At 39.6% G+C, this 23,097-nt stretch overlaps 2 protein-coding genes across 2 annotated transcripts; both read right to left on the bottom strand.

Moving 5' to 3' along the window:
• Positions 1 to 1,111: 1,111 nt before the first annotated feature.
• slc25a15b (solute carrier family 25 member 15b) lies at positions 1,112 to 4,764 on the bottom strand. The gene is made up of 7 exons (XM_062433470.1): positions 4,575 to 4,764; positions 3,193 to 3,293; positions 2,592 to 2,850; positions 2,354 to 2,491; positions 1,821 to 1,996; positions 1,365 to 1,523; positions 1,112 to 1,235 (listed from the first exon to the last, which is right to left on the bottom strand). Exons 2-7 carry the CDS (start codon positions 3,245 to 3,247, stop codon positions 1,114 to 1,116), a joined length of 909 nt encoding a protein of 302 aa, XP_062289454.1. The 5' UTR covers positions 3,248 to 3,293; positions 4,575 to 4,764; the 3' UTR covers positions 1,112 to 1,113.
• Positions 4,765 to 14,407: 9,643 nt separating this feature from the next.
• Positions 14,408 to 22,436, bottom strand: si:ch211-284e13.4 (insulin receptor substrate 1-B). Its single transcript, XM_062433649.1, has 4 exons — positions 22,088 to 22,436; positions 17,404 to 20,550; positions 16,357 to 16,378; positions 14,408 to 14,534 (listed from the first exon to the last, which is right to left on the bottom strand). Exons 1-4 carry the CDS (start codon positions 22,434 to 22,436, stop codon positions 14,408 to 14,410), a joined length of 3,645 nt encoding a protein of 1,214 aa, XP_062289633.1.
• Positions 22,437 to 23,097: the final 661 nt, after the last annotated feature.

Below are 23,097 nucleotides of genomic sequence, written 5' to 3'. Positions count from 1 at the left end.
ACCTGTAACACTTCACTCAAGTAAGTTTGAGTTAATCTTTTTGCATAATTATTGCCAGAATTGTATTTTCGTCACCAAAACACACCAAGCTGATTACATAATTGATAACACGTTATTAAAACACATTTTAAGTAACTTAAAGAAATTAGTATATGCCACATTTTCAAATAAAATCTTCATACACTGAGCTCAAGTTAAGTTTTATGATTTTGTGCCTTAAGATAGACCAACGGAGTGCTTGTCTTCATTTGCATTCGTATGGCATGTAGACCGAGTAAAGAATGATTTGGAATGGCTGGCAGAGAAACATTGTTGTGCGCCTTTGTTGAGGTAGACATAAAACAGTAAAATGGAGTGTTGATGATTCCTCATAAAGAGGCTGGTCGCTAAATACTGTAGCATTTTTGGAGTGTAAAGAACGTACTGTATTGAGATCTAAAAACAAAAATATTAATATCAGTTTTAAGATGTTAACACTGTGTCAAAGATGTTTTTCAGTAAGTTCACAGAGTGTGGCAGTTTCAGTTAAGAGAGAGAGAGAGAGAAAAAAAAGCAATTGTCAAAAACAAAATCCCACACACGATCAACTTCATAGCTTCAATTGTTTTGATGAGGTTATATGGCTGTAATCTCGGAACCCATCGGCTATCTTTCTGATGGTGATACAGCCTCTGGGAGCGATGGAAAATATTTCGGGGGATTCCAGTGTAACAAGCAGATATCTGGGCACAGACTTCCTCTTCCATGCAGCAATTGTTTTTTACAGTTTAGATATTTTACAGATATATGCATAGAAATGCATAGACATTTTAAAAATGCAAATAAAAAGCTAAATCATCAACAGATGATAGGCAATGGGATCCGAGATTGTATTTCCGCCAATGCGCTGCGCCTCTTTGCTCTCCACATGGTCCGTTTACCTGCATGTAAATGCACGTGATTGGTCTATACTACTCAGACTACAAACGGACTACAAATGGAAACCAGAACGCTTCTGGTACCAAAATCTTGTTCCGTTGCCCACAGACGCTGCATTCAAATGTTAACAGAGATTAATATGGATGTAATACTTCACTTCCAGTTCACAGCTTCCTTATATGTGCTGTGCACATTTTAGCTGTCAAACTGCTTCATCATGAGTTTACGGCTGGCCTCGTAACCCAGGAACAGTGCTCCATTGGCAGGGAATGTGCGGATCATGGTGGGGGTGAGACCAGAGTAGAGTGCTCTCACACCTGAACACAAAAAACAGAAAAGGTGACATTCTGACAGACACAGAAAACTTTCACCAGCAAATCTGTACACCAAACATCCCAGTTAAGATGACAGAAAGGAAGTAAACATCAAACTCCACTTCTGCCTACCTTCAGTGCGTGCGATGGTCATGAAGGTTTTGAAAAAGCCTGACTGTTTTCCTGTCATAGACATGACCTGGATCCGAGACTTGACACAGTCCATAGGATAGACGACCAGCCACAGGCACGCTCCTCCAAACCCACCGCTGAACACGATCGGAGCCACACCTGCAACACACACAGTAACGCCTGTTAGTTAAGTAACTCTTATCAGTAGTGTAGAATTTTAAGTAAAATTGCAATATATGTTGTACTATAAGCAGTATAAAAATATAATAAATTATTTATAACACATTATAATGTATGCATATTTGAAGTGCTTATTAATGTACAGTGCTGGTCCACAATAATAACTTATCCCAAGAAGACATATTCTATATTATTACAACTGTGTTTTGCGATACTATCATTCATGTTATATATTTTCTGCGCTGTTGTATTGCAGGCAGATCATACTGCTGGTACCTATGTCATCTTTTTCACACTTCATGTAGTCAGCGAAGGTAGTGCGGCAGAGCTCATAGGCACCGAAGAAGCAGAAGTAACCAGGGACCTCTCTGGCTATGGTGGTGGTCAGGCCTTGGAAGAAGCCCTGCGGTCCCTCGTTCCTCATGATTGATTTCACCACAGACCACACTGTGCTTCAGACAGAGCAGAGAGAGGTACGGATGAGTCAGTGCACACACACACACACACACACACACACACTAAAAGTGTACACGCTGTCTAATTTTTCCAAAAAAACAAACATCTATTCATCTCTGAATCTATTAGCACTTGTTTCTCTCATTTTCATCTGACTTGTTTTTCTCTTTTTCATAAGCAAAGCAGATGGTCGTTTAAACAAATATACTATTTGAATTTGGATGGTGGTAACCTATCTCTATTATCTATTATTATTCTACATTTAGAGCAGGTCATTTTTCAGCACTGCTTCTACTAATAATAAACTAAACTTTGAGTAATGTGAAAGTAAACAACAAATACAATATACTTACTTCTGGCTCTTAGCGATCTTGCCTGATGCTTCCATTTCATACATGGCTTGCAGGCGACACTTGACAAGCTCAGTGGGGCAGAGTACCAGCGAGGAGAAAATGGATGCTACAGAGCCGGCGCAGGCTTTCTGCATGTCACTAACAGAGAGGAAAGGATAAAGAAAAGACAGTGAAGAGATCTTACATGTACCCTCAGAGTAAAGAAGAAAGACGTCCTGTGTGTGATGCCCCTCCCTACCTCAGCACAGCTTCACTGTGCAGTCCAGATGTGATGCGGACCACCTGCTGGCAGAAGCCATAGCTCATGAAGAGCACAGAGTTCTCAGCGATGTTGGCCATCAGTGCCGGCGAGGTGCCTTGGTAGAGACCGCGTAGGCCCACTTGTTTGTAGGTGGACGTGATGCAGTGGAGGAAACCACGGTACAGCTTGGGAAAGGTCTGCATCTTGACCTTTGTTGTGTCCAGAGGCTGCCCACTAAAGACACATGCAGCTCCCCCTTGTAGGAAGAAGGTGAAAAAACAGTCAACAGATCCATACACAGCCAGGTTAAAGAATCACAGACTGTAGCTGATATACAATTTACAGGAAATCAAAGATTGAGCATATGCACTGAAAAGAGAGATAAGAATCAGATAGGGCCTATCAGAGGGTTGCGCTCCACTGAACAGTCAATGAAAACACAGAGAGAAATGAACTGGAAAAAGGCAGGAGTCATCAAAATGCTCGGCCACAGCAACTACAGCTAGTTAGTCGTGTGATCAAGCAGTGGAAAGCAGGAGTGAGTTAGACTTCATGAAAGTGAAATATTGTGCTTGCTGTATAATAGTGCTGTGGTTACCAATGGCTCCTGCAGAGAGGTCAATGACGGCCTGGACCACCGGGTGTGGGGCCATGGTGTCCAAGAAGTTGTCAGAAGAGGTTTCACCTTCTCTCAGCTACCTAAAAAAAAAGAGGACATTTTACTTTCTAATCCGCTCACAACACAGGCTACAATCCTGCATTTATTACAGGACTTTCTTACTATAAAACATACACAGAAAATAAACAGATATTTGTTTCTTCCAACTAATCCTCCAGAGACTAGAAGTAAGTGCACATTTTCACCAGCAGGAACCCAGGATCAGAGTCCGGGACAGGCAGCAGCAGCTGGGTTATACACATGCACTATAATAAAACATGTCCTTGGCTGTGGTAGCAGTGATTACAATAAGAATGGGGTTTGTATGGAGACAGAAAAACTGGCTTGTTTATAGAAAAATAGGTGTAGAAGTAACATCACTACACAACCATCAAGTACAAATGCAGAGTTTTTATCGACAACAATTTGCCAACTATGGAGTGTTTCTGAAGAGCACAATCTGTCATTTACAGTAGTTTTATATAGAGTGATATGCTGTCCTCTCAGCTTTGCGACACCTTTAATATCAATGTTCTCCTGTCTAAAGGCTCTGTACATTTTAAGTGTGTAATTATGAACAGTTTACAGAGTTGTTTTTACTTCACACAGAGCATACCAGTGACAGTATGTTTGCTTTAAATGACCTTCCACTGCAGCACTGGGTTACACTAGTTATGTGTAAGGTCTCTAAGTTAAAAGTCGACACTGGAGGTTTAGTAGTTTGTAATTAAATCAGCTACCAAAAATTGATTGCACCATGATGTCTTTAGGCACAACCTAACTTGTTTCTGTAAAGAGATAACTAATTGACCAATCAGCGAGCCACTTGGCATCATAGCACATCAATGCTGCGATATAATATCAGTAGTCTCTATTGGATTACTGTGTTGCAGTTAAGGACAATATGTCGCTGTTTTACCATTAGTGAGTATAATTCTGTGACATTTTATGATGAATTTTCCCTTACACTTATGTTATAATAACTTATCTCCGCATGATGCAACAACTTGAAGGCCTTTCTCAGTTTAACAGCGTTTACCAGCAGATGGTGGCAAAGTTTGTTATCTATGACAAAATGAAACGTATTTGAAGTATTGTTATACAATTGGCGGAAGGACACGTACGTTTTTTACACCGACTTTAAGGGAGAAAACTGAAAGTAAAGAGTGAAACAACATTAAGAAGATTCTGTAGCAACCACCCCAGCACGTAAACACCATTACCGTGAGCAAAAAGCAAGATGAAAGTAACTGTTTCCTAGGGAGCATACGTTTCTTTAACATATAAACAGATAATAATGATAATAATTTCAAGATACAGACCTTAATGTTTACAGGAGAGCGACCAGTTCACTTCGGGGCGTCAAAGTGTCGTGGCTAGAGTCTGATAGAAGTGGTAACCGAGTGAGCTGCTGTCTGAAGAGAGCATCGTCCACCGGTGACTGCATGCTAAAATTCAACACCAACCTGAACGTGCACCGTTTTATTTCACTGTTATCTCATTTACAACAATTGCCCCCGTGATTACACACCAGAGTCAATGAATGGGTCGACCATCTGTGATCGTGAATAGATGGAATAGAGGTGATGATATCAAAGAGCGGAGAGGACGAGAACTGCCACTCTGCTCAATATTTCGGGTACGAATCTATTCATTCTGCTTGAATAAACTGTACATTGTAACTGTGAGTGCTGGAAAGTAACTGAGTACATTGACTCAAGTAGATTTCTGCTTCAGTATTAATAATCTAATGATGTTGTATATAATAATATATCAATCAGAGGGACTTAACCACTAACACAACTAAATTGTGATGCTATAACTATGCACTTTTACTTAAGTAGGATTTTTCATGCGGGACTTTCACTGTGAACATAATTAGATTCTTGAATAGTTGAATAACTTTGCATGCAAAATGACACATTTACTATAAATACTATTATTAAGAATTTGATATAATTGCAGCCATTACACGTTATTCTCATTTTACCTGAATTTAATAATAGTGTAGTCGTGTCTGTTGCATAAAATGTAAGCTACAAACACAAAGTTCAGATATATTGACAGGATTGATCTTATAATGTACGATCTATGGTAGGAGGAGTCAGAAATGGTAAAGCTTCCGGTTCCTGTTTTTGACTCTGTGATATGGTGCAGCACCTCCTGCTGGTTTTTTCTTGTTTCTGAAAAAACAAAGTTATTCCATTGTTGTGACTCGTGTTAAATAAATCCGTGGGTTTAAATATTTGCAACTTTTCAACAAACCTGCTACAACTGTCTTTACCAACAAACCCGCTACAACTATCTTTACCAGTACAGTCTTTGGTACATACACGTGGATGAGCCACCAGATAGTCAGCATGATTGTCTACAGTGGTGGAAGAAGTACTCAGATCCTTAACACAATTGTCAATACTACAATGTAAAAATACTTCATTACAAGCAAAAGTCCTGTATTTAAAATCCTAATTAATTAAAAGCATAGAAGTATTAACAGCTAAATTTACTTAAAGTACTACAATAAAAAATAATCGTTTTGAAGATAATTAGGCTGTGACTGATATATTACATACATTAAACGAAGTCCATTATTAATGATTAGTCACCCAGTGCATAAGCAGCATTTTAGTGTGGTATCTGCTACAGGTGGAGCCAGTTTGAACTGCTTTGTATGCTGTGTCATGAAATCAGTCTGAGGGGTCATGAGAGGATAGATTGGGTAGGAAAGAAGAGAAAGCATAGTTGTGCTACATATGTAATATTTTTTCTAAACTTTTCTTTAATCTTTGCATTTTTGTGATATACTGAAGAGCCACAAGGGACCACAAGCCAAACAGTTCAGGAACCATTGGATTAATCTTTTACAACTGAGTGTAATTTATAAGCTTATCATTGTGTTATTTTATGTAAACATTTTATTAGAAAAGTAACTAAGCTGTTAAATAAATGTATTGGAGTAAAAACTACAACATTTACCTCTGAAATATAGAGTAGAAGTATCAAGTAGCATGAAATGAATATACCCAAGTAAAGTACAAATACCTGAAAAGTATACAGTACTTGACTGAATGTGCTTTGTTATTTTCCACCACTGATTGTCCATCATTATGTGCATTGTGCTGCAGATTCACAGGAAAATAAAACATTTTATGAAACTAACACGTTTAGAGCACTGTGTGTTGCTTAGCAACAGTCAGGTGTGAAACAAACTCTACATTTGGTTAATTCAAACTTCCAACCGGAACAACAGGCTCAACAACAGGTAACTTACTTCAACTGTCAAAAAAATTGATAATTTTCTGCCCACAAGATTTCAAATATACAAAACATCTCTGTTGATGAATTTACATAGTTTCTAGGCATTAAAAGAGAGAATAAATTGTATTAAGTACCTCTAACACGTAATGTGAGATAAAGTCCTGGGGATATTTTGACATTTGCTCTCCACCTTTAGGTCCATCTTTACCAATTCATAAGTGCTGACTAAAGGTCACTATGCAGATGTGATGCCGTGTTTTTCTAGGTAAGAATTAGGCAAAAGATCAGAGACCCTGTTTAATATTTACATAAACTAGGCAGAAGCACTCATGAAATATTTAGCCAACAAGTACATCAGACATTATCCAAACATCTAATTTGTATAAATAGAGGAACTTCTCAGAATGTGCTGTTCTCGATCAGTGCTTCCCTGGGAGCTCTGCGCTCTCAACTTCACACTCGGCTTTGTGCATAATTACCCTACCTACTGTATCATTAGCGTTGTCTGAAAGTACTTTCCCTTCCCTCCCACCTGCAGAACAGCACAGAGCCGCCATTAAACTAAAGCCTGCCTGTGCTCAGACAGTCACAATGTGTTTAAAAGTCTTCCCTGAAACAGTGCAGCAGTACATTCGTGAAACCTGTATCTCGATGCATATACCTGCTTTATCAAACACACAAATGTAACACTGTGTAGCATGATTTTGCACATGTTGCCTAAAGGATAGGATCTGGTAAATTAGACAGTCAACCCTATAAATGACATCAATAGATAAGGTAATACAGGCAGTGTCTGCACTACAGATTGTAAAAAAAATAAATGCATTCTTATTTTTTAGTCTAGATATAAGGCCTCAAAAATATACTGTTGATTAAAAAGAGGTTTGATGACATGATGATGTTCATTCAAGCCTGGTCCGTTTTTAACCTTACTTGCTGTGGTGGTTTTGTGAAAATCAACCCTGTTTAATTGGTTCTGTAGCCGGCTGTGAATATAGTTACACAGTATCATCGATTGCTAACTAATCCAGATGAAACATTTTGAAAAACAAGAATTGCTTATGGTCTACTGATGGTTTTCACCAGTGTCTGTCTCCTCTCAATCTGTTTATTTCCAGTTGTTCTTAAATAAGTAATGAGTTATTGTCATGATATAGTTAAATAGTAATAGCAAGCTATGGCCACGTGTACAGGAGTTTTTCCAAGGTGGACCCTGTCAAGAATCATCTAAGGTGAAGCAGAAAATTAGGCTGGAACTAACAATTATTTTCATTGTAATATTAGTCTTATTTTCTCTATTAATTCATTCACTGTTTGTTCTATGAAATGTGATGAGAAATATCGATCCCAGTTTCCCAAAGCCCAACATGACCTCCTCAGATGTCTTCTATTGTCCCGATCAATAGTCCGCAAAATTACAAACCACATAATATTCACATATTAGATGTCTGAATAAGAGAATTTGGATATTTCTTTTTTTTAAATGACTCAAAATGATTAATTGATTATCATCTCAGTTGGAAATACATTTTCTGTCAATTGACTAATCGTTGAATTGACTAATGGTTGCAGCTCTACAGAAAATATTGAGCAGTTTATTCAAAGATGCTAGCAGTAAAAGGCTTTTTTCACAGCAGACATTTTGACTCATTACAATAGGAAAAGCACTGATTTTGCTAATGGTACTAACAATGGCTCCATGAAATTTAAGTGTCCCAGTAAGCCATGACAGTTAAATGGAGCTTAATGGAATTCAGCCATCATTCATTTTATTATTTAGATATGCTTTTTCCTGCTGTGACATGTCAAAATGTCTTCTGAGGGAAAGCTGTGCTGATAACAAAGTTTGAACCTGCAGTAACTTGAAGAAATAATGGTGTGTTTGATTAATAATGCACTTCTTATTTTAACCTGTTGTTGTTTTTGTATTATTATAAAACCTCCAGAGAAGAAACTGTCACATCAAGAATATCAAAAACAACAGCAGCCTGTGTAATGTGAATGATGTGGCTACCAAAGGTCAAAACAGCTAATCAATAAAAGTTTTTTTTTCTCTCTTGTTGTGGCTGTTTACCTCTTCTATATTATTGACATGAACTGCCTGTGGAGTCCTGGTATTAAATACCATGTATTGGATATTTACTGTCTTGCTCATATTTTTGAGGTAGTGATTTCTTTATCCGACAGTATTAAATATTACGTTGATTGGAAATAATTAAATCATCCTTTTGTCCCTGTGTTTGTAAAAAAAACAAAGACACCAGAGAGGAGCAAGTGTTGAGCTTTAGAAAAACAGTACTGAATCCTTCCAGTTGCATTGATTTAATGGGTAATACTGTAAGTCTAGCTGTCCTTCCCTCCTTGTGTATCCTCTTCACCATCATAGAGTGGTTTAAAAGGAAAATCTGCAGACTACACACACCTCACATTGTTGTTCACCTATGAACTTAAGTGCTGCCAAAATACCATCTGTTTAAACAGAGGAGGCTGGGATTAAATACATGTACCCTCTGTCCACAGGCTTATCCTTAAAAACTCAGACCAGTGATGGCTTACAACAGTCTAGACTCACTGAAATATACCCTGATCGAGTCAGACTTTTTAGTTTGACAGTCAGTCAATAAAAGACACACGTTCCTTTTTTTTTCTCGTATCACTTTGCCTTTTATCAAAAAAAAAACAAAACAAACATTGACGTTGTCTACATCACAGACAAGAATCATCAATATTCTGTTTTAAACAATTCGCCATGAACAGAATGAACCCCATGCCCAACCCTCCCCTGGAGCAAACTCCTCTATACACAGTATACTTTACAGACCTATAGTTCCTGTTCAGTCTTTTTACATTTTACATCATTATCAAAGTAGTATCAATAGCTTTAAAATACATACAATGCTCTTTCCATTGTAATTATAATCGCTATCCTGATTGTACATACAGTATCATTTCCCACAGTTAGAGTCTGATGAGCAATTTTCAACCCTTTGCTCCAAAATATTCTCAAGAGACAACACAAGACTTCGAATCTCACCAAACCAAAATACTTTTTTTCTGACTTTTTTATGATTCGACCACCACATGTCATGGGTGTGGCAACGCTGCAGAGAGCCTCACGCTGTATAAGTAATTTTGAATAAACAATACACTGAGTGATATTCACTTGAATTGTTCCTCCTTTTTGACGTCAGTAATATCCTGAACCCTTCTCAGACTCTCAGGGGCTTTACTACCAACTGTTACGTCTGCTTGGATTGAGATTATGAGGTACAGTCAGAGAATCTCGCTAATCCCCAATTAGAAGAGTTACACTGAATGAATAACAAAGAGATTATAAAAGATCACTTCAACAAAAGAGTAACACAAATGTACCAGAAGTTATAAAAGTGGAACTAGTCCATGTATTTGTATGGATTTGTTATATGAGAATTTGGCAATAAAGTTGTCAGTGTTGAGCACAGACTGATGGCAGTGGTGGGCTGTGCTCAATCAGGATACAGTACCAGTCAAAGGTTTGGCACCACCTTCCCATTCTCTTCAATGAGAAAGTGTGCCCAAACTTTTGACTGGTACATTTTTTCATCTCTTAGGATTCCGATGCGACTGAAGTGCCCGACAAATACTGCTCCAGCATAATGTGATGTGATAATGTGTCTGATAAGTAGAATTAAAAGAGGTTTTGGTTCGACAGTAAAAGAACGAATAGATCAGATTTTTTAAATTGAAACCTTGTTTTGGTTCGGTGTCAAAAGTCATATGTCTCAAGACTGGAGCTCAGATATTACAATTCACACAGAAAACTTAATGAGGGGAATGTCATCCAGGTGTTGTACATCTCTGAATACTAAATAAATGTGTGGAAGACTTGGTTTTCCAGGAGCTGGTTTGAATTTCTCTCCATCTACTTTATCATTGAGATAACTGAAAAGAAAGAACATAACTGATGAATAACCAGACACCGGTAATCACAGCCAGGCACTTGAGTGTCCTTTCAGATTCGAGTTGAGGGCTGGATTTTGATTTATAAATCTGTCAGTCAGTGGAGCACATGTTGTCGCAGAGTGAGGAAACTATTAACTGAGCAAGTATCTGCACCATATTTTTTACCTCTAGGATTAAAAGACTCAAATCAGTTTTTATGTGTAACAGCGTTCAGGTGCAGTTATGTATATAATATCTACACCCGGGTCAAAATGATTTGGTTAGCGAGCCTCGTGACAGGTAAAAGATTCAATCTAAATGTGGGAAAAGCTACCAGTGTCAAAAACACATCAAGAAAGCCTTCTTCATTTGTACCCTGTATACACACAGCCAGAGCCCTGGATTAAAAGAGTTTGTTTATCGCAATTAGTGAAGTGTTTGGCATCACCACACGATTTTTTAAGTATTTGCTTCCACCTCCAGCTGATTCAATGTACATCTTCACTAATGTTACGAACTGGCCAAACTCCTCCTGTGGCTCTGGATACAGTACTCAACCAGTCATAAACTATAAGTCACATTACCATAAGAAAAACACTGTTTGCTTAAAAAACGTTTGACTCCATTGAAATTTTCAAAACATATCTTGTGGCCCAGTGGCTATCAAGTGAAAAAGGGTTTTTTTTTCTTTCTTCTTTTAAATCAGATCTATGACTTTGATTTTGTGTGTCTACTCTTTAAAAATGATCTTTAGAGCAGATCTTTGAATTGTTGTCAGACTTTGTTTGTTTTTTTTCTTCTTTTTTTTTGGCAATTTGTGTGACAGCAGCAGATAAATGGTATAAATGGAAGCAATGAGAAAGTAACGAATGGTTTGTGAGCAGGAATGGCACCGTCTCATAGTTTAGACCGAGTAACACGTTTGAGTGTGGAAAGAAAAAGAGAGAGAGTGTGAGAAAGAGGAAGTAATATTCACACCTTCTGGGAACTGGATCCACGTCCAGATAATCCACATCATAATAAAAATAATAGCAATAAACAAGAGTGTTAATACTGTTTTAGCAGTAAGCCACCAGTGCTGGCTGCTCTGATGAGTTCAGAAGACCTCCACTCATGCTTGTTTTGAGGTTCCAAATATACTGTAAACCTAAATTAGTGCAGATATTTGAATTTCTGTCCAATACGGAGTAGGATCTTGTCTTATTAGTAGATATTTTTTATATACAGGAGACTGTTATTTCTTCTTGGTGTAAAAACAGGGATTGTTAATATAGAGCAAATCACTAAAACGATACAAGATTTCTTTTTTTATTTCCTGCACTAACAATCACCTCAGACAAAAAAAGGACAGTAAGGCCTGGTGTAGATGCATCCCAGGGCATGAAACTACAGAGAGAGAGAGAGAGAGAGAGAGAGAGAGAGAGAGAGAGAGAGAGAGAGAGAGAGAGAGAGAGAGAGAGAGAGAGAGAGAGAGAGAGAGAGAGAGAGAGAGAGTCTTTTTGTGTGTGAGTGTTTGTGAGTGTGTGTGTGTGAGAGTGTGTGTGTGTGTGTGTGTGTGTGTGTGTGTGTGTGTGTGTGTGTGTGTGTGTGTGTGTGTGTGTGTGTGTGTGTGTGTGTGTGTGTGTGTGTGTGTGTGTGTGTGTGTGTGTGTATTTTGGCCGAACCTCAGCTTGACGAAGCCAAACAAAAGAGTGAGGGAGTGCTTACATTGTGGCTGAAGTGTTAGGCACCGCAAAAAAGTTAATGAAATATTTTTTTTCATGTTTCTGATAAACACAGTAAGGCAATTTGATTATGATTTACTTATAGCAATATACCATCTGTCTTCTGAAAAGTTAAAACGTATTCACAATTTAGACTCGGGAGAGAAACAACCCATTTTAAGATTACCTGTGTAAAAACAGCTACAATCAAAAATGAGGCACTTTATAAAAGAGTATATAGATATCTAGGCTATATAGTATTAATCATTATATGTATATTGTATATCTTATATACCATAGTAATGTGTCACTTTATATTAGAATTGTGTTAACTGTTATGCAAATGAGGAAAACAAACTACAGCATGTACTATAGTTAATGTCGTTCTACTTGTATACTATAGTATATACTATAGTATAATATACAGTTATAATAGAAAAGCACAGTTGCCAAAAAAGTAATAACACCTTGACTTTTTGCACGTTTTCTTGCGCTCCACATTCCCACATTCCCATCATAATGCATTAAATCTTATTCGGTTGTAATCAACTCTCAAGCGCTAAAATTCATGTGCATATTTAAAAATTCAAATAGATAAAAAATATTAAATTAAATTAAAAATGATTTTCTTTTCAAAACTGCCCTATTGTGTTTCCCTCACTAACAAGTATTTTATCAGGCCGCTTCATCGTCCCAGTGAGAACATTTACATACATACAATCTAATTATTGTTGTTACTGTGTTATTAATTATTACCAATTTGATTAAGTTGTTTAGATGCACAGCAGAAAAATGCTGTGTTAATTTGGCCATTTTAATACAATGTTGCATTATTATTGAATGAATGCACCGGATCTATGTCACATCAATCATTTGGCTACACTACTGTATTGCCGCATTAAAAGCTGTGGCTTTAATGTGCCTTTATCTTTGTTTCTTAGCTACAGTTGGCACACACTAAATGTTTGAAGAGTTAGTGTTTAAATATATATATTTATCAGGTTGAAAATGACAAAATTATTTAAAAAAGGATACATGAGCAGTATATGGGAATACTGTATAAGGGAATCTACCAAATATTCTAAAATACTGCTGAGATGGTTTGACTAGACCTTCATACTGACACCATTTGACAATCAGCCACAGGACATGACAAGACATGCTTAGTTTATGCATAATCAAAGCTGGGGCTGTATAAGCATGTATCTGGTGAAAATGCACATCTGGAGCTTTAGGGATGAAACTTAATTGTGTGTGAAAAACACAGAATTACCGCATGACAATTTTGAAAGGATAAAAAGAAAACTGTTGTTTTGTCAGTTAAAACCTAAAGATCTGAGCTGAGGTGCATCAACCACAATGTGAAAATGCATGTAATCATATAATGTCCTGTTATAATGTCTCACTCCTATGGATTTCACAAAGAATGCATAAGCTTTGTGGGATTTTTACACTTGTGTGGAAAACCTGACAAGAAACATAAAACATTATGTCTAGATTTCATTTATTTAACATGAATTTACTGCCAAAGTAGTGTACTATATTACACCTCAGAAATTAAGGATTTTTTTAGCAGTAGCACAAGAAAAGTGGTCAAGAAGTATTAAAGCTTTTTTTTGGCAACTGTGTATAATAAATCAAATATGTTTACAGTGACAAAGTGTATGAGTGTGTGAAACCTCTCCCAAGCCGTATTTCCTTCTTATTTTGAATCAAAGTGACACCTGATGATCATTTAACTTAGAATATGGACAAAAGGCAGATGATACAAAAACATAAACCTTGTGGATTGAAGGAATTCAAAGTACTTCAAAACGCAGCTGAGTTTGTGTCAATGTAGTAGCTGCCATTTTGAGCATTGAGTTACACTTCAATAGATTTACCAATCACATTAATTTAAACTGTTCTTAGAGATGATGTGGCACCGTTAAACATTAAGTCTGGATAGAAAATCTTGTGTGATTCCCTGAAAACGTTGTTGAATTGTTAGAGTGATTGCGTCAAATTGTCATTGATTATCCATATTACAGTAAGTTAAAAGATGGTCAAATGCCATTTTTATTCAAGACAAGGCAAAAAGCAATAACTTTTCCTTACCCTGTGTGTGTGTGTGTGTGTGTGTGTGTGTGTGTGTGTGTGTGTGTGTGTGTGTGTGTGTGTGTGTGTGTGTGTGTGTGTGTGTGTGTGTGTGTGTGTGTGTGTGTGTTTGGCACACATTTGGTTGACAGAAAACAGCAGACGGGTTGGGGATGAGTTTTCCAGGTTTCCAGTGTTCAGACTCCAATGTACAGTTCTGTTGTGGCAACAGATCGGGCTGCCGACCATCCCCTCGCAGACTGAGTGTGGAGCTGTCGCACCAGCGTCACGCTCAGATCCAAGACGAGCACGGAAATCAAGAATCTGGAAGAAAAGAATCAAAAGCAGGCAGGAATTTAAGTTTCTCTACTTTAAAAAAAAATTGTAATTGGTGTTTAGTGTTGCATCCATTATTATACCACACAAAATATTACAGAAGGTGACGCAGTCTAGACTAGATTATATATTCTCCAAAACATATTGGTTTTGTTGAATTTAGAGCTCCTGCTGGCTGCCTGGGTAAATATCACATGACGCAGGATATCTTTCTGAAAGAATTTGCTGATTGGAGTCTCATGCACACTGTTGCAGATGTCAATATTATGTGTCTTATCTTTGTGTCAGTTCCAGGGATTTTGAACCGTTTCTTCTTTTTTAATGAACCACCCAAACAACACAAAAGCTACATCAGCAAAATAAAGGCAGTGGCAGCAAGCAAACATCTGAGCATTATAATTATCAGCTTGCAATTACAATGATTTTTTTTCTCTTATGGTTTACCGAGAAGCGCAGTTACCCTATAAAATAACTATTAAAGAATAACCTCCCCAAGCAACCACAAATAGGGAAGGGGAGCTCAGGCAAAAGTGCTGATAAATCAACCTGTGGTTTGAGTAGCACTGAGTCAGTCTAACCACACTCCAGTTGTGTAAAAGAAAAATTGCCTGCACTATTTCCTGATTTTCCAAAGGCTGAAGAAGATAAGTTCACCTGTATACATTTTTGTATTCTTTGTTGAACACTTTACTAGATATCGGATATAAAGGTCCACCCACTATGTTTTTTTCAGTGCAGGTATTTATGATTACAATTTTACAATGGACTTGTCTGTCTGGTTAATATTCAGTTGGAGTATATGAAGTTCACCAGCTCTGCAACAGGAGTAGGCTGTAGTGTTTTTCATTAATAAGTAGTCATATTTGTGTGAGTAGATTTAATAAAGATAATAATTGCAATGAACCAGACTTTGCGTCTCTCTTCCAAATATGTCAGACATTAAACTGACAAACTTTTAAGTGTCTATAGAACCACAACGTCCTCAGTTCTGATAACATGAACACTTTGCTCATAATGCTGCTTTGGCAATACAACAATTAAAACATCGGGACCAATTTAACATCTTAACCTAATTATGATTTTTTAATAAACATTCAATTTGAAAGTCTAATTAAATTGTAATTAAAAATAGGTGCAGTGATGTGATATTAGCAGCATTATTTGAGTGTTGATTGGACATGAGAAAGACAAAACAAGCCTGTGTATTTGAAGTTTTATAAACTGCAGTGCATGAAAAAAACAGCTTGCACAGTTTTGATATTCACCATCCTCCATACATCCAGGCTTAATATATTGAGTGCCATGATTAGAATATGGCTGCAGTTCATGAAAGCGGGATAAACAGTTTGTATCTTATGGGGGAAGAGGCACATTCAATCATTAATCGCAGTGTGAAAATGACATGAAACAGTAATTTACAGAACATTACTGGGGCCTTCGTTTCCTTGCTATGCATGTTAAATGCATAAATTACCTATCCCCAATTACAATAATTAGGCAATTATTATGATTACACATGCACACGTAGAGACTGAATAGCATTAGATAAATCAATCATGCAAATGTTGTAGCTACTCTGAATAAATAAGATGCACAAGTTGTTTGTTCCATTTCCATTTACTTTGATTTATATTAACCTTTACCTGTATATTTATATTTCAATGTAAGCATGCCTCTCAGAGCTTTTTCTTTCATTCCTTGAAAATTTCAAAAGCAATAAATCTTTAATGTACGTCAGTGTACATCAATTAAAATTATACTTAGCGTTCACCATGAAATAATTTTCATCTGCGCACAATGTGAGGGAAACCTCAGAGCTGCCATGTGAAATCCTGCAGCCGATAGCACACCCACACATAAACATAAACACCTGGTCCATGTTCTGTCCCCTCTTCCTCCATTTATATGAAATGGCTCATTACCAGCAGACAAATCAATTGGCTTTGCTCTCTGAACACCCACTTGTGATAATAAGAGACTCTACAGACAACCCACAGTCTGGAAACACAGCGCTGCCCACCAGCTTGAAGCAAAGGTACACATCAGTAAGGGATGAAAGGGGAAGGAGTGACTAAGAGCCAGACATGAGTTCTGTCTGTGGATTATGCACATCACATAAAATGGTTACATCCAGTCAGACAAATATTACCAAGAATCAAATATTTTTTTCACCTTTTTGGAAATATTTCTTTCACTTTAATTTGTTCTAAACACTTAATGACAATGCATTTTAAATTAAAAGGGTAATTTTGACTATAATTTGTCATAAACCAGTTTTGCAATGAATACATTAAAAATACTAATAAAAAAGTTTTTTCTACATTTTCTTTCTTCTTCTTCTTCTTTGACTGACTGAATAGGAGACATATGGTAAAAGACACTGATTTCTTTTTTAAGGTAATTGACTAATGCATGTTTCCACCTAATGTAACTATTCAATTTTCAGTTTCAGAAGTCATATCAGAAACTTGTTGTTTTTAAGTAATCTATTTTATTGTCCTATATTTTATTGATGCAACTACTATATTAATTAGTATGATTGATTATTCAACACTGTTTTGTTTGCTTCAGTAACCACTTTGTCTTTCGGTTGTGAGGCCAGAACTGAACCCAAAAACCTGATTGTCTACAAGCAGAACAAATGTAGGTGGCACTACAAACAATCGTATGCAAGGTGTCTCACACTGTAATATCATAAAAGATTATGTATATGAATGTAGCGCAGTTGCAGAATATCTCAACCTTGTCTGAACATAAAATTCACCTTAAATGTTATGATAGATGGACATTTTTCTCTACACATCCAAATAAATAGATGTTTAAAATGAGATGGGTTTGCAGTCCTAGTAGTGCTTACCTTGACCATCGTTTCTACTATTCTGGTGTGCTCTCAGTTCTTCTGACTTATAGAAATCAATACTGGCATAAGTGTTGAGGCTGGGGCCAGCACTGCTACCCATAACGCTTCCTCCAATGTTGTAGGCAGCAGAGGTACGTTCCACTCCAGCTTGAGGGCTCTCCTTAATGGCCAAGTCAAGGTCAATATAGTTAAGGCCTTGTTCAGAAGATGAGGTGGAGGCTTGTGGTGGAGGTGTGGCAGACAAACTAGCTGCCTGCGCGTTCTCCCACAGTGAGCAGTCCAAACCATGCCGATGGCTCGCTGCCTGGCTGCCCTCTGGGAAGAGGGAGGTAGAAGAGGATGGGTGGCGTGCTAGACGGGGAGGTGAGTTAAATGTCTCTGAACGGTGGCTCCGCCGTCCCTGCGGGTCACCTCGGACCAGTCTGCTGCTCCGCTCAGGAGACTGAAAGGACTTGACTGGGGAAAAGCCCAAACCTGGCTCCTGCTCCATGGATAAGGGTTGACCAGAGTGTATGGCAGGTCTTGCTGAAATGCTGGGATCTGAACCTTTGTCGTCTGTAAATGGTATAGGAACGTCTGTTGGCATTTCTGCCATTTTTCCTTTTGATCGGTACCCGGCGATGCCCTCTGCAGCCAAAGGAGAGGACATACCGTGCTCATGTCGTGCCTTGGAAGCAACAGCTGGTGGGCCCTGTTGGGTGCTGAATGTGGACCTAACAGGAGTCCGGGGGGTTGAGGACTTCCCTAAATCCATGCTGACGTATTCAGCAGAGGTGGACAACGGAGCAGAGAAGCTGCGGGGAAGGTTGGCAGGATTATCGTGGCACAGGAGTGGTTGATTCACGGGCCGTAGGGTTCCATGGATCACAGGTTGCCTTCGTTCTGACCCTGCACGTCTTTCTCCATTATTGTCTTCCTTGAATACAATACTGACATACTCACCGACGTTCTGAGACACCAGTGGCGGCAGATTCTCCTTCACTCTGGGCAAGGTGTTTGCTTTAGTAATGTCTGAAGACACACTGAGGGGACGGCCCCTCCTTTGTTGCTTTGGGCTCTTACTACTTGATCCACGTTTTTGGTGGTGACGACCATCTTTTGTGCATGTTCCTGCACTCTTGTATTCTGCTCCAGTTCTTAATAAACTTAACCCTCTCCCTGCTGATATGGACTTGTCTTCTAGACTTTCACTGCTGGCTGAGCTGGAGGAGAAAGAAGAGGAAGACATGGAGAGTTGGCATCCTCCTGCAGAGCCCACTGTTATTTTGTTTCTCTTGCTGTAACCTACTCCCCCTCCCCTTCCAGCACCATCATTCCCACTGCTCTCCTTTTTTCCCTCCCCTTTGTTTAAATCCTCCTCAAAGCGAGTATAGAGAGTATGTTGATAAGCTCGTGGCAGGGAGAAGTAGGAATTGAACATTTTTGGTTGCAGTTGGTGCTGCTCAGGGTGGGAAGGCGGTGTGCTGCAGGCAGAGCGGCTACTGACAGGTGAGATGTTCATGTAGTCACTGGCAGCCCGGCTCTCCATGCTGGCCCTGCTATCCCACATGCCCAGTCCGTGTAAGTCTGAGGAGCTGCTACTATTGGGGGACATAACCATGTAGCCCTCTGAGCTGGGCTGGCGGATGTGCTGAGGGGGGGACACACTGTTGTTTGGGGTCATGGCCATGTACTCATCATCTGCCCCAGGTTTAGCACTGGCATCAGACATACCTATTGAGAGAGAAAGTGAAACAGGAGGAGATGTCACTCCAGGCAGCATTGACATATAGCCAGTATCCACTGCTGCTCCAGCATCCACTTGTCTCCTGCTTTTGTCACGCCTCTTCCTATTCTCCCCTACGACATCAAGCTGCCCACCCTCTACTGCCAGAGCCCCTGAGCCATGGTGCAAATCAGGTCTTTCTAGGTTAGCACTCTGCGACATGATGGCATATTCTTCATCATCCTCGTCATCTTCATCTTTTCTATGTGGAATCAGTCGTTCATGGGCTGCCAAAGGCAGGGAAGCCCTCTTACTTAGCAGTCTGCGTTCCGCTTCAGATTCACGACTAGATGAGCTCCGCAGAATCCGTCGGCCTTTGGAGCGATGATGAGAACCAAGGAGACCTTCTCGCTGTCCCATGACTATATAGCTGGAGGAGCCTTCTCCATGTACATGATGTCCAGACAGACTAGGCACAAGCAGAGAGTGTTCCCCTGGACTGGAACCATATTCATCTGAGGAGCCATAGTCACTCGGTGATCCCGAAACAGAAACTCTCTGAGAAACGCGAGGGTAGGAGCAGACTGTCATGCCTCCCACTGCTGCCCCAACCAGGCCACACTCTGAGCCATGACCAGAACTGGAGGACAGACTTGGGGCAGGAGAGGGAGCAGGGTTCGGTGTGTAACGTGCAAGGCTGAGGGTAATCTTAGCAGGGGTTGGGGCCCTGGTGGGCTTGGGCCTCAGTGTTGGTGTAGTTGAGCAGGAACCATTAAGACTTGGACTGGAGCTGGCCCATGTTCCTTTGGCACTTGTTCCACCCTCCTCTGACCTGGCCCCAATGCTGGCAGTTCGTGCCCTCGGGAATCCATGGCGTGACGTAGGTGACGTGCTGGTGCTGCTGCCTCCTGTCCCGGGGGTCTCCGTTCGGGCTCGTCTGGAAAAGCCCACCTGGCTGGGTGGCAGATTTGGATGATGACGACGGCTTGGGACACTGATGGGGTTTGAAGCAGTGCCACCTCCACACGATGTTCCCACAGATTGGGATTTACTGCGCTGACGAAACTCTTCACTTAAAGCCTTCATGGCCTCCAGCAGAGTCTCATGCATGTTCTGAGCCACTACAGAGTCATCCACCTGCATCCAAAACTCTCCAGGGCCGGTAATCGCTGAGCGACCCACTTCAATGAAAAAAAAATTCTCTGAATGGCCACACCTGCGAACATTCATCAGCTGCAACACCACAGCAGCCACATCAGAGTTGATTTTGACAAAGTTGACTGTCTTGTCGGTTAGGCACAGCCGGTAGATGCCCACTAAGTTCCTGGCATGTCCAAGACCTTTAGGCCAAACCTTAACCTGCCATACTTCTTTGAAGGTTGGAACAGGAGAGGGAGAGCTACACTCTCCACTACTGCCGTAGTCCTCAGGAGTTTTACCTAGGAAAAAAATAAAATAAAATCACAAAATGAATAAATACATCATTTATACATACTAATTATTATTATTATTATTATTACTATTATACATTTTATGAAATACCCTTTAAAAAAAAAGATTTGCATGAAACCTGTTGAACTTTTGATCAGAGACGAAATGACTAACATAGGTGAGACTAACAGGTCATTAGTAATATTTTTTTCTCTAAATCATTAGTAAATTGTTAAATGCAAAGATGTCTACTATTGTAGCAGCCAAGCACTTGTGCTGCAGCAAATTCATAACCTTTACTTTTAGTGTACAGCTCTATAATCAATTACAGTAAGTCTTAAGAGGTATAGAATACATCTAATGAAAAGCCTGATTGTGCAATAATGCACTGTAGATCTGTTCAATGCCAATCACATAACACATTACAGAATTATAATTCTGTTTTAGTTTTTCTTGCCACACAGCAGTCCCTGTTATCTACACAGTGCAACTGACAGTTACACTGGTGTGCTCCCATCCTAAAGAAAAATATTTAATTTAGCCTATTATATTTGATGCTGATAGAAATCATTATAACTATGTATTAATATGTGGTACTCTCCGTTGTACGTTTGTATGCACATTATGGACAAGTATGTACTACAAATTAAATGATCAAAAGTGTTTTTATTGTGGCTTGTCCCTGAGTCATAATCTTAACAAAATGGGGGTCTGTACTCTAATGTGCATTTATTAATAAACGTTGGTTTCCCCAGCATTAATCAACATTAGAGCTTGGGCAAGCCCATCGGTGACTGAAATGCAAAGGATAACAGGGAGGGTGGATGGTGGTGTTCGGCTCCTGCATAAGGATAACAACGTAAACACGAGGATAACCAACAGAAACACATTTTCCAGCGAGAGCGCACTAACGATGCCATCTCCTCCCTACCAGCAGCACCGTGCAACAGAAATGTAGGTTAGGCGAACGGCAGTCAGAGCTGTGCAGAAAAACAAAAACACAGGCACCAGCGGAGTGCACCACGATAGGCTACTACTATATGATGCATCCCTTGGATGGTTGCTATATGCCCACTGCGCCATGCAAAAATACACCGTCGTATGAAAAGGGCTGCATTTCATTCAGAAAGGCGATCATCTGAATGTTACTACATGTCGATGCTATTCTATGCATCATATTTCATTATGCTGACATTAAATAATCCGGAGGTTATAACTGTATTAAACCAATGCTTTTTGAGACTGTGCTGCACAAACACAGCACATGCCGCCCATAACGTGTTGGTCTAACCCGTTCAGTCGGATCCACCTGCCTCTTGGTGAAAACACACCGTTCAAATTGCATTATTCAGAATCATTTATTCCCATTAAATGACTAAACTGGACCCGCAGCAAAATATATCCAAACCATCCGAGCCAGTGATCTGCAACGAACAATCAGGAATGGCCGAGCCAAATAGTGTATGGAGAACAAACAGCCTACGGCAGGATAGGCCTGATGCAGAAACAGACAGTAGAAATCACATCACACTTTTCATATCTTACAGTTGCACTGAAGATCCAGCATTGCTTGGTACCACTCATTTTGGACCTCCTCGGTGTCTGCAGCGATGGCAAAGCTCTCGCTGCGGGTATAAAGGACTATCATGTGCTTGTTCTTGGAATCTGCCCGCTTGTTGATGTTGAAGCAAGTCTCCAGGTTCAGGACTTTTTTGGGCACAGGTGATTTACTGCGGAATTTCTTCTCGTTCTCGTAATACTCTAGCCGAGCAGGACCATGCTCCGAGGCCGCCCTCAGCACGAAGAATCGCCGGTGCATTGATTTATGCTTGCGGAGATAGCCGCTTTTCTGTACATCTTCATAATTCTGTTGCTCGGCTGCTTGGTTCTCCATGGCCAATGCAGGGTGATAAATATTATACGCCAATAATCTCAGGGAAAAAATCGAAGTCCATGTGTATTCCTCATTAATCCATTGCAACTACATCCCTCGTCCTCATCCCCATGTCCACATTTAAGTGTCCAGCATGTGTGCGAAGGCTCAGGATGGGAAAAACCGCCACAGCATGTTTTGGATCTGGTATCATACTGTGAATCCAGCAGCTGCAGGAGGATCCGCGCACCGAGCGCGCACAGCGTGCACCGCTGCTCGTCCTGCAGCCCAGCCCAGTCCTGCCCGACCAAGTCCAACCACGGTGCATTCAGCTGCTTGAGGACGTCTCCTCCACCTGTCTGAGGTTGCCCAGTCTATACCCACAGCTGTCAAGTCAGGCGTAATGAAAACAGAACTTCCGGTACATATTTCCCAAATAAAATCCCATCTGCTTTTTAATCCAGCATGAGTTTAATATGTTATCTTGGTCAAAGACAAGGCTCAAAACAGCACGCAGGATATGCTTAAGCTGATTACTGCCAATTTTATTTATTTGAATATCCAAATTTAAACAATTAATTGTCAATTTTAGGCAGATCACATATAACATTTTGTCTTCCAAATAGTATGGGATATAATCACAGAGATGAGTGTAAAGTACCTTCTTCAAAACCTGACTCTT

This window comes from Scomber scombrus, chromosome 14, assembly GCF_963691925.1.
Source record: "Scomber scombrus chromosome 14, fScoSco1.1, whole genome shotgun sequence".
Classification (NCBI taxonomy): domain Eukaryota; kingdom Metazoa; phylum Chordata; class Actinopteri; order Scombriformes; family Scombridae; genus Scomber; species Scomber scombrus.
This window is presented reverse-complemented; position numbering and strand designations above follow the sequence as displayed.

Coding starts and splice junctions, on each gene's coding strand:
- slc25a15b (XM_062433470.1), bottom strand. CDS start 3,247: ATGGCCCCACACCCGGTGGTCCAGGCCGTCATTGACCTCTCTGCAGGA. Junction 2,492..2,591: donor CACAGTGAAGCTGTGCTGAG/GTAGGGAGGGGC, acceptor CCTCTCTGTTAG/TGACATGCAGAAAGCCTGCG. Junction 1,997..2,353: donor AAGATCGCTAAGAGCCAGAA/GTAAGTATATTG, acceptor CTCTGTCTGAAG/CACAGTGTGGTCTGTGGTGA.
- si:ch211-284e13.4 (XM_062433649.1), bottom strand. CDS start 22,436: ATGGAGAACCAAGCAGCCGAGCAACAGAATTATGAAGATGTACAGAAA. Junction 20,551..22,087: donor GCTGGATCTTCAGTGCAACT/GTAAGATATGAA, acceptor TTTTTTTCCTAG/GTAAAACTCCTGAGGACTAC. Junction 14,535..16,356: donor TTTCACATGGCAGCTCTGAG/GTTTCCCTCACA, acceptor CTTTTCTTCCAG/ATTCTTGATTTCCGTGCTCG.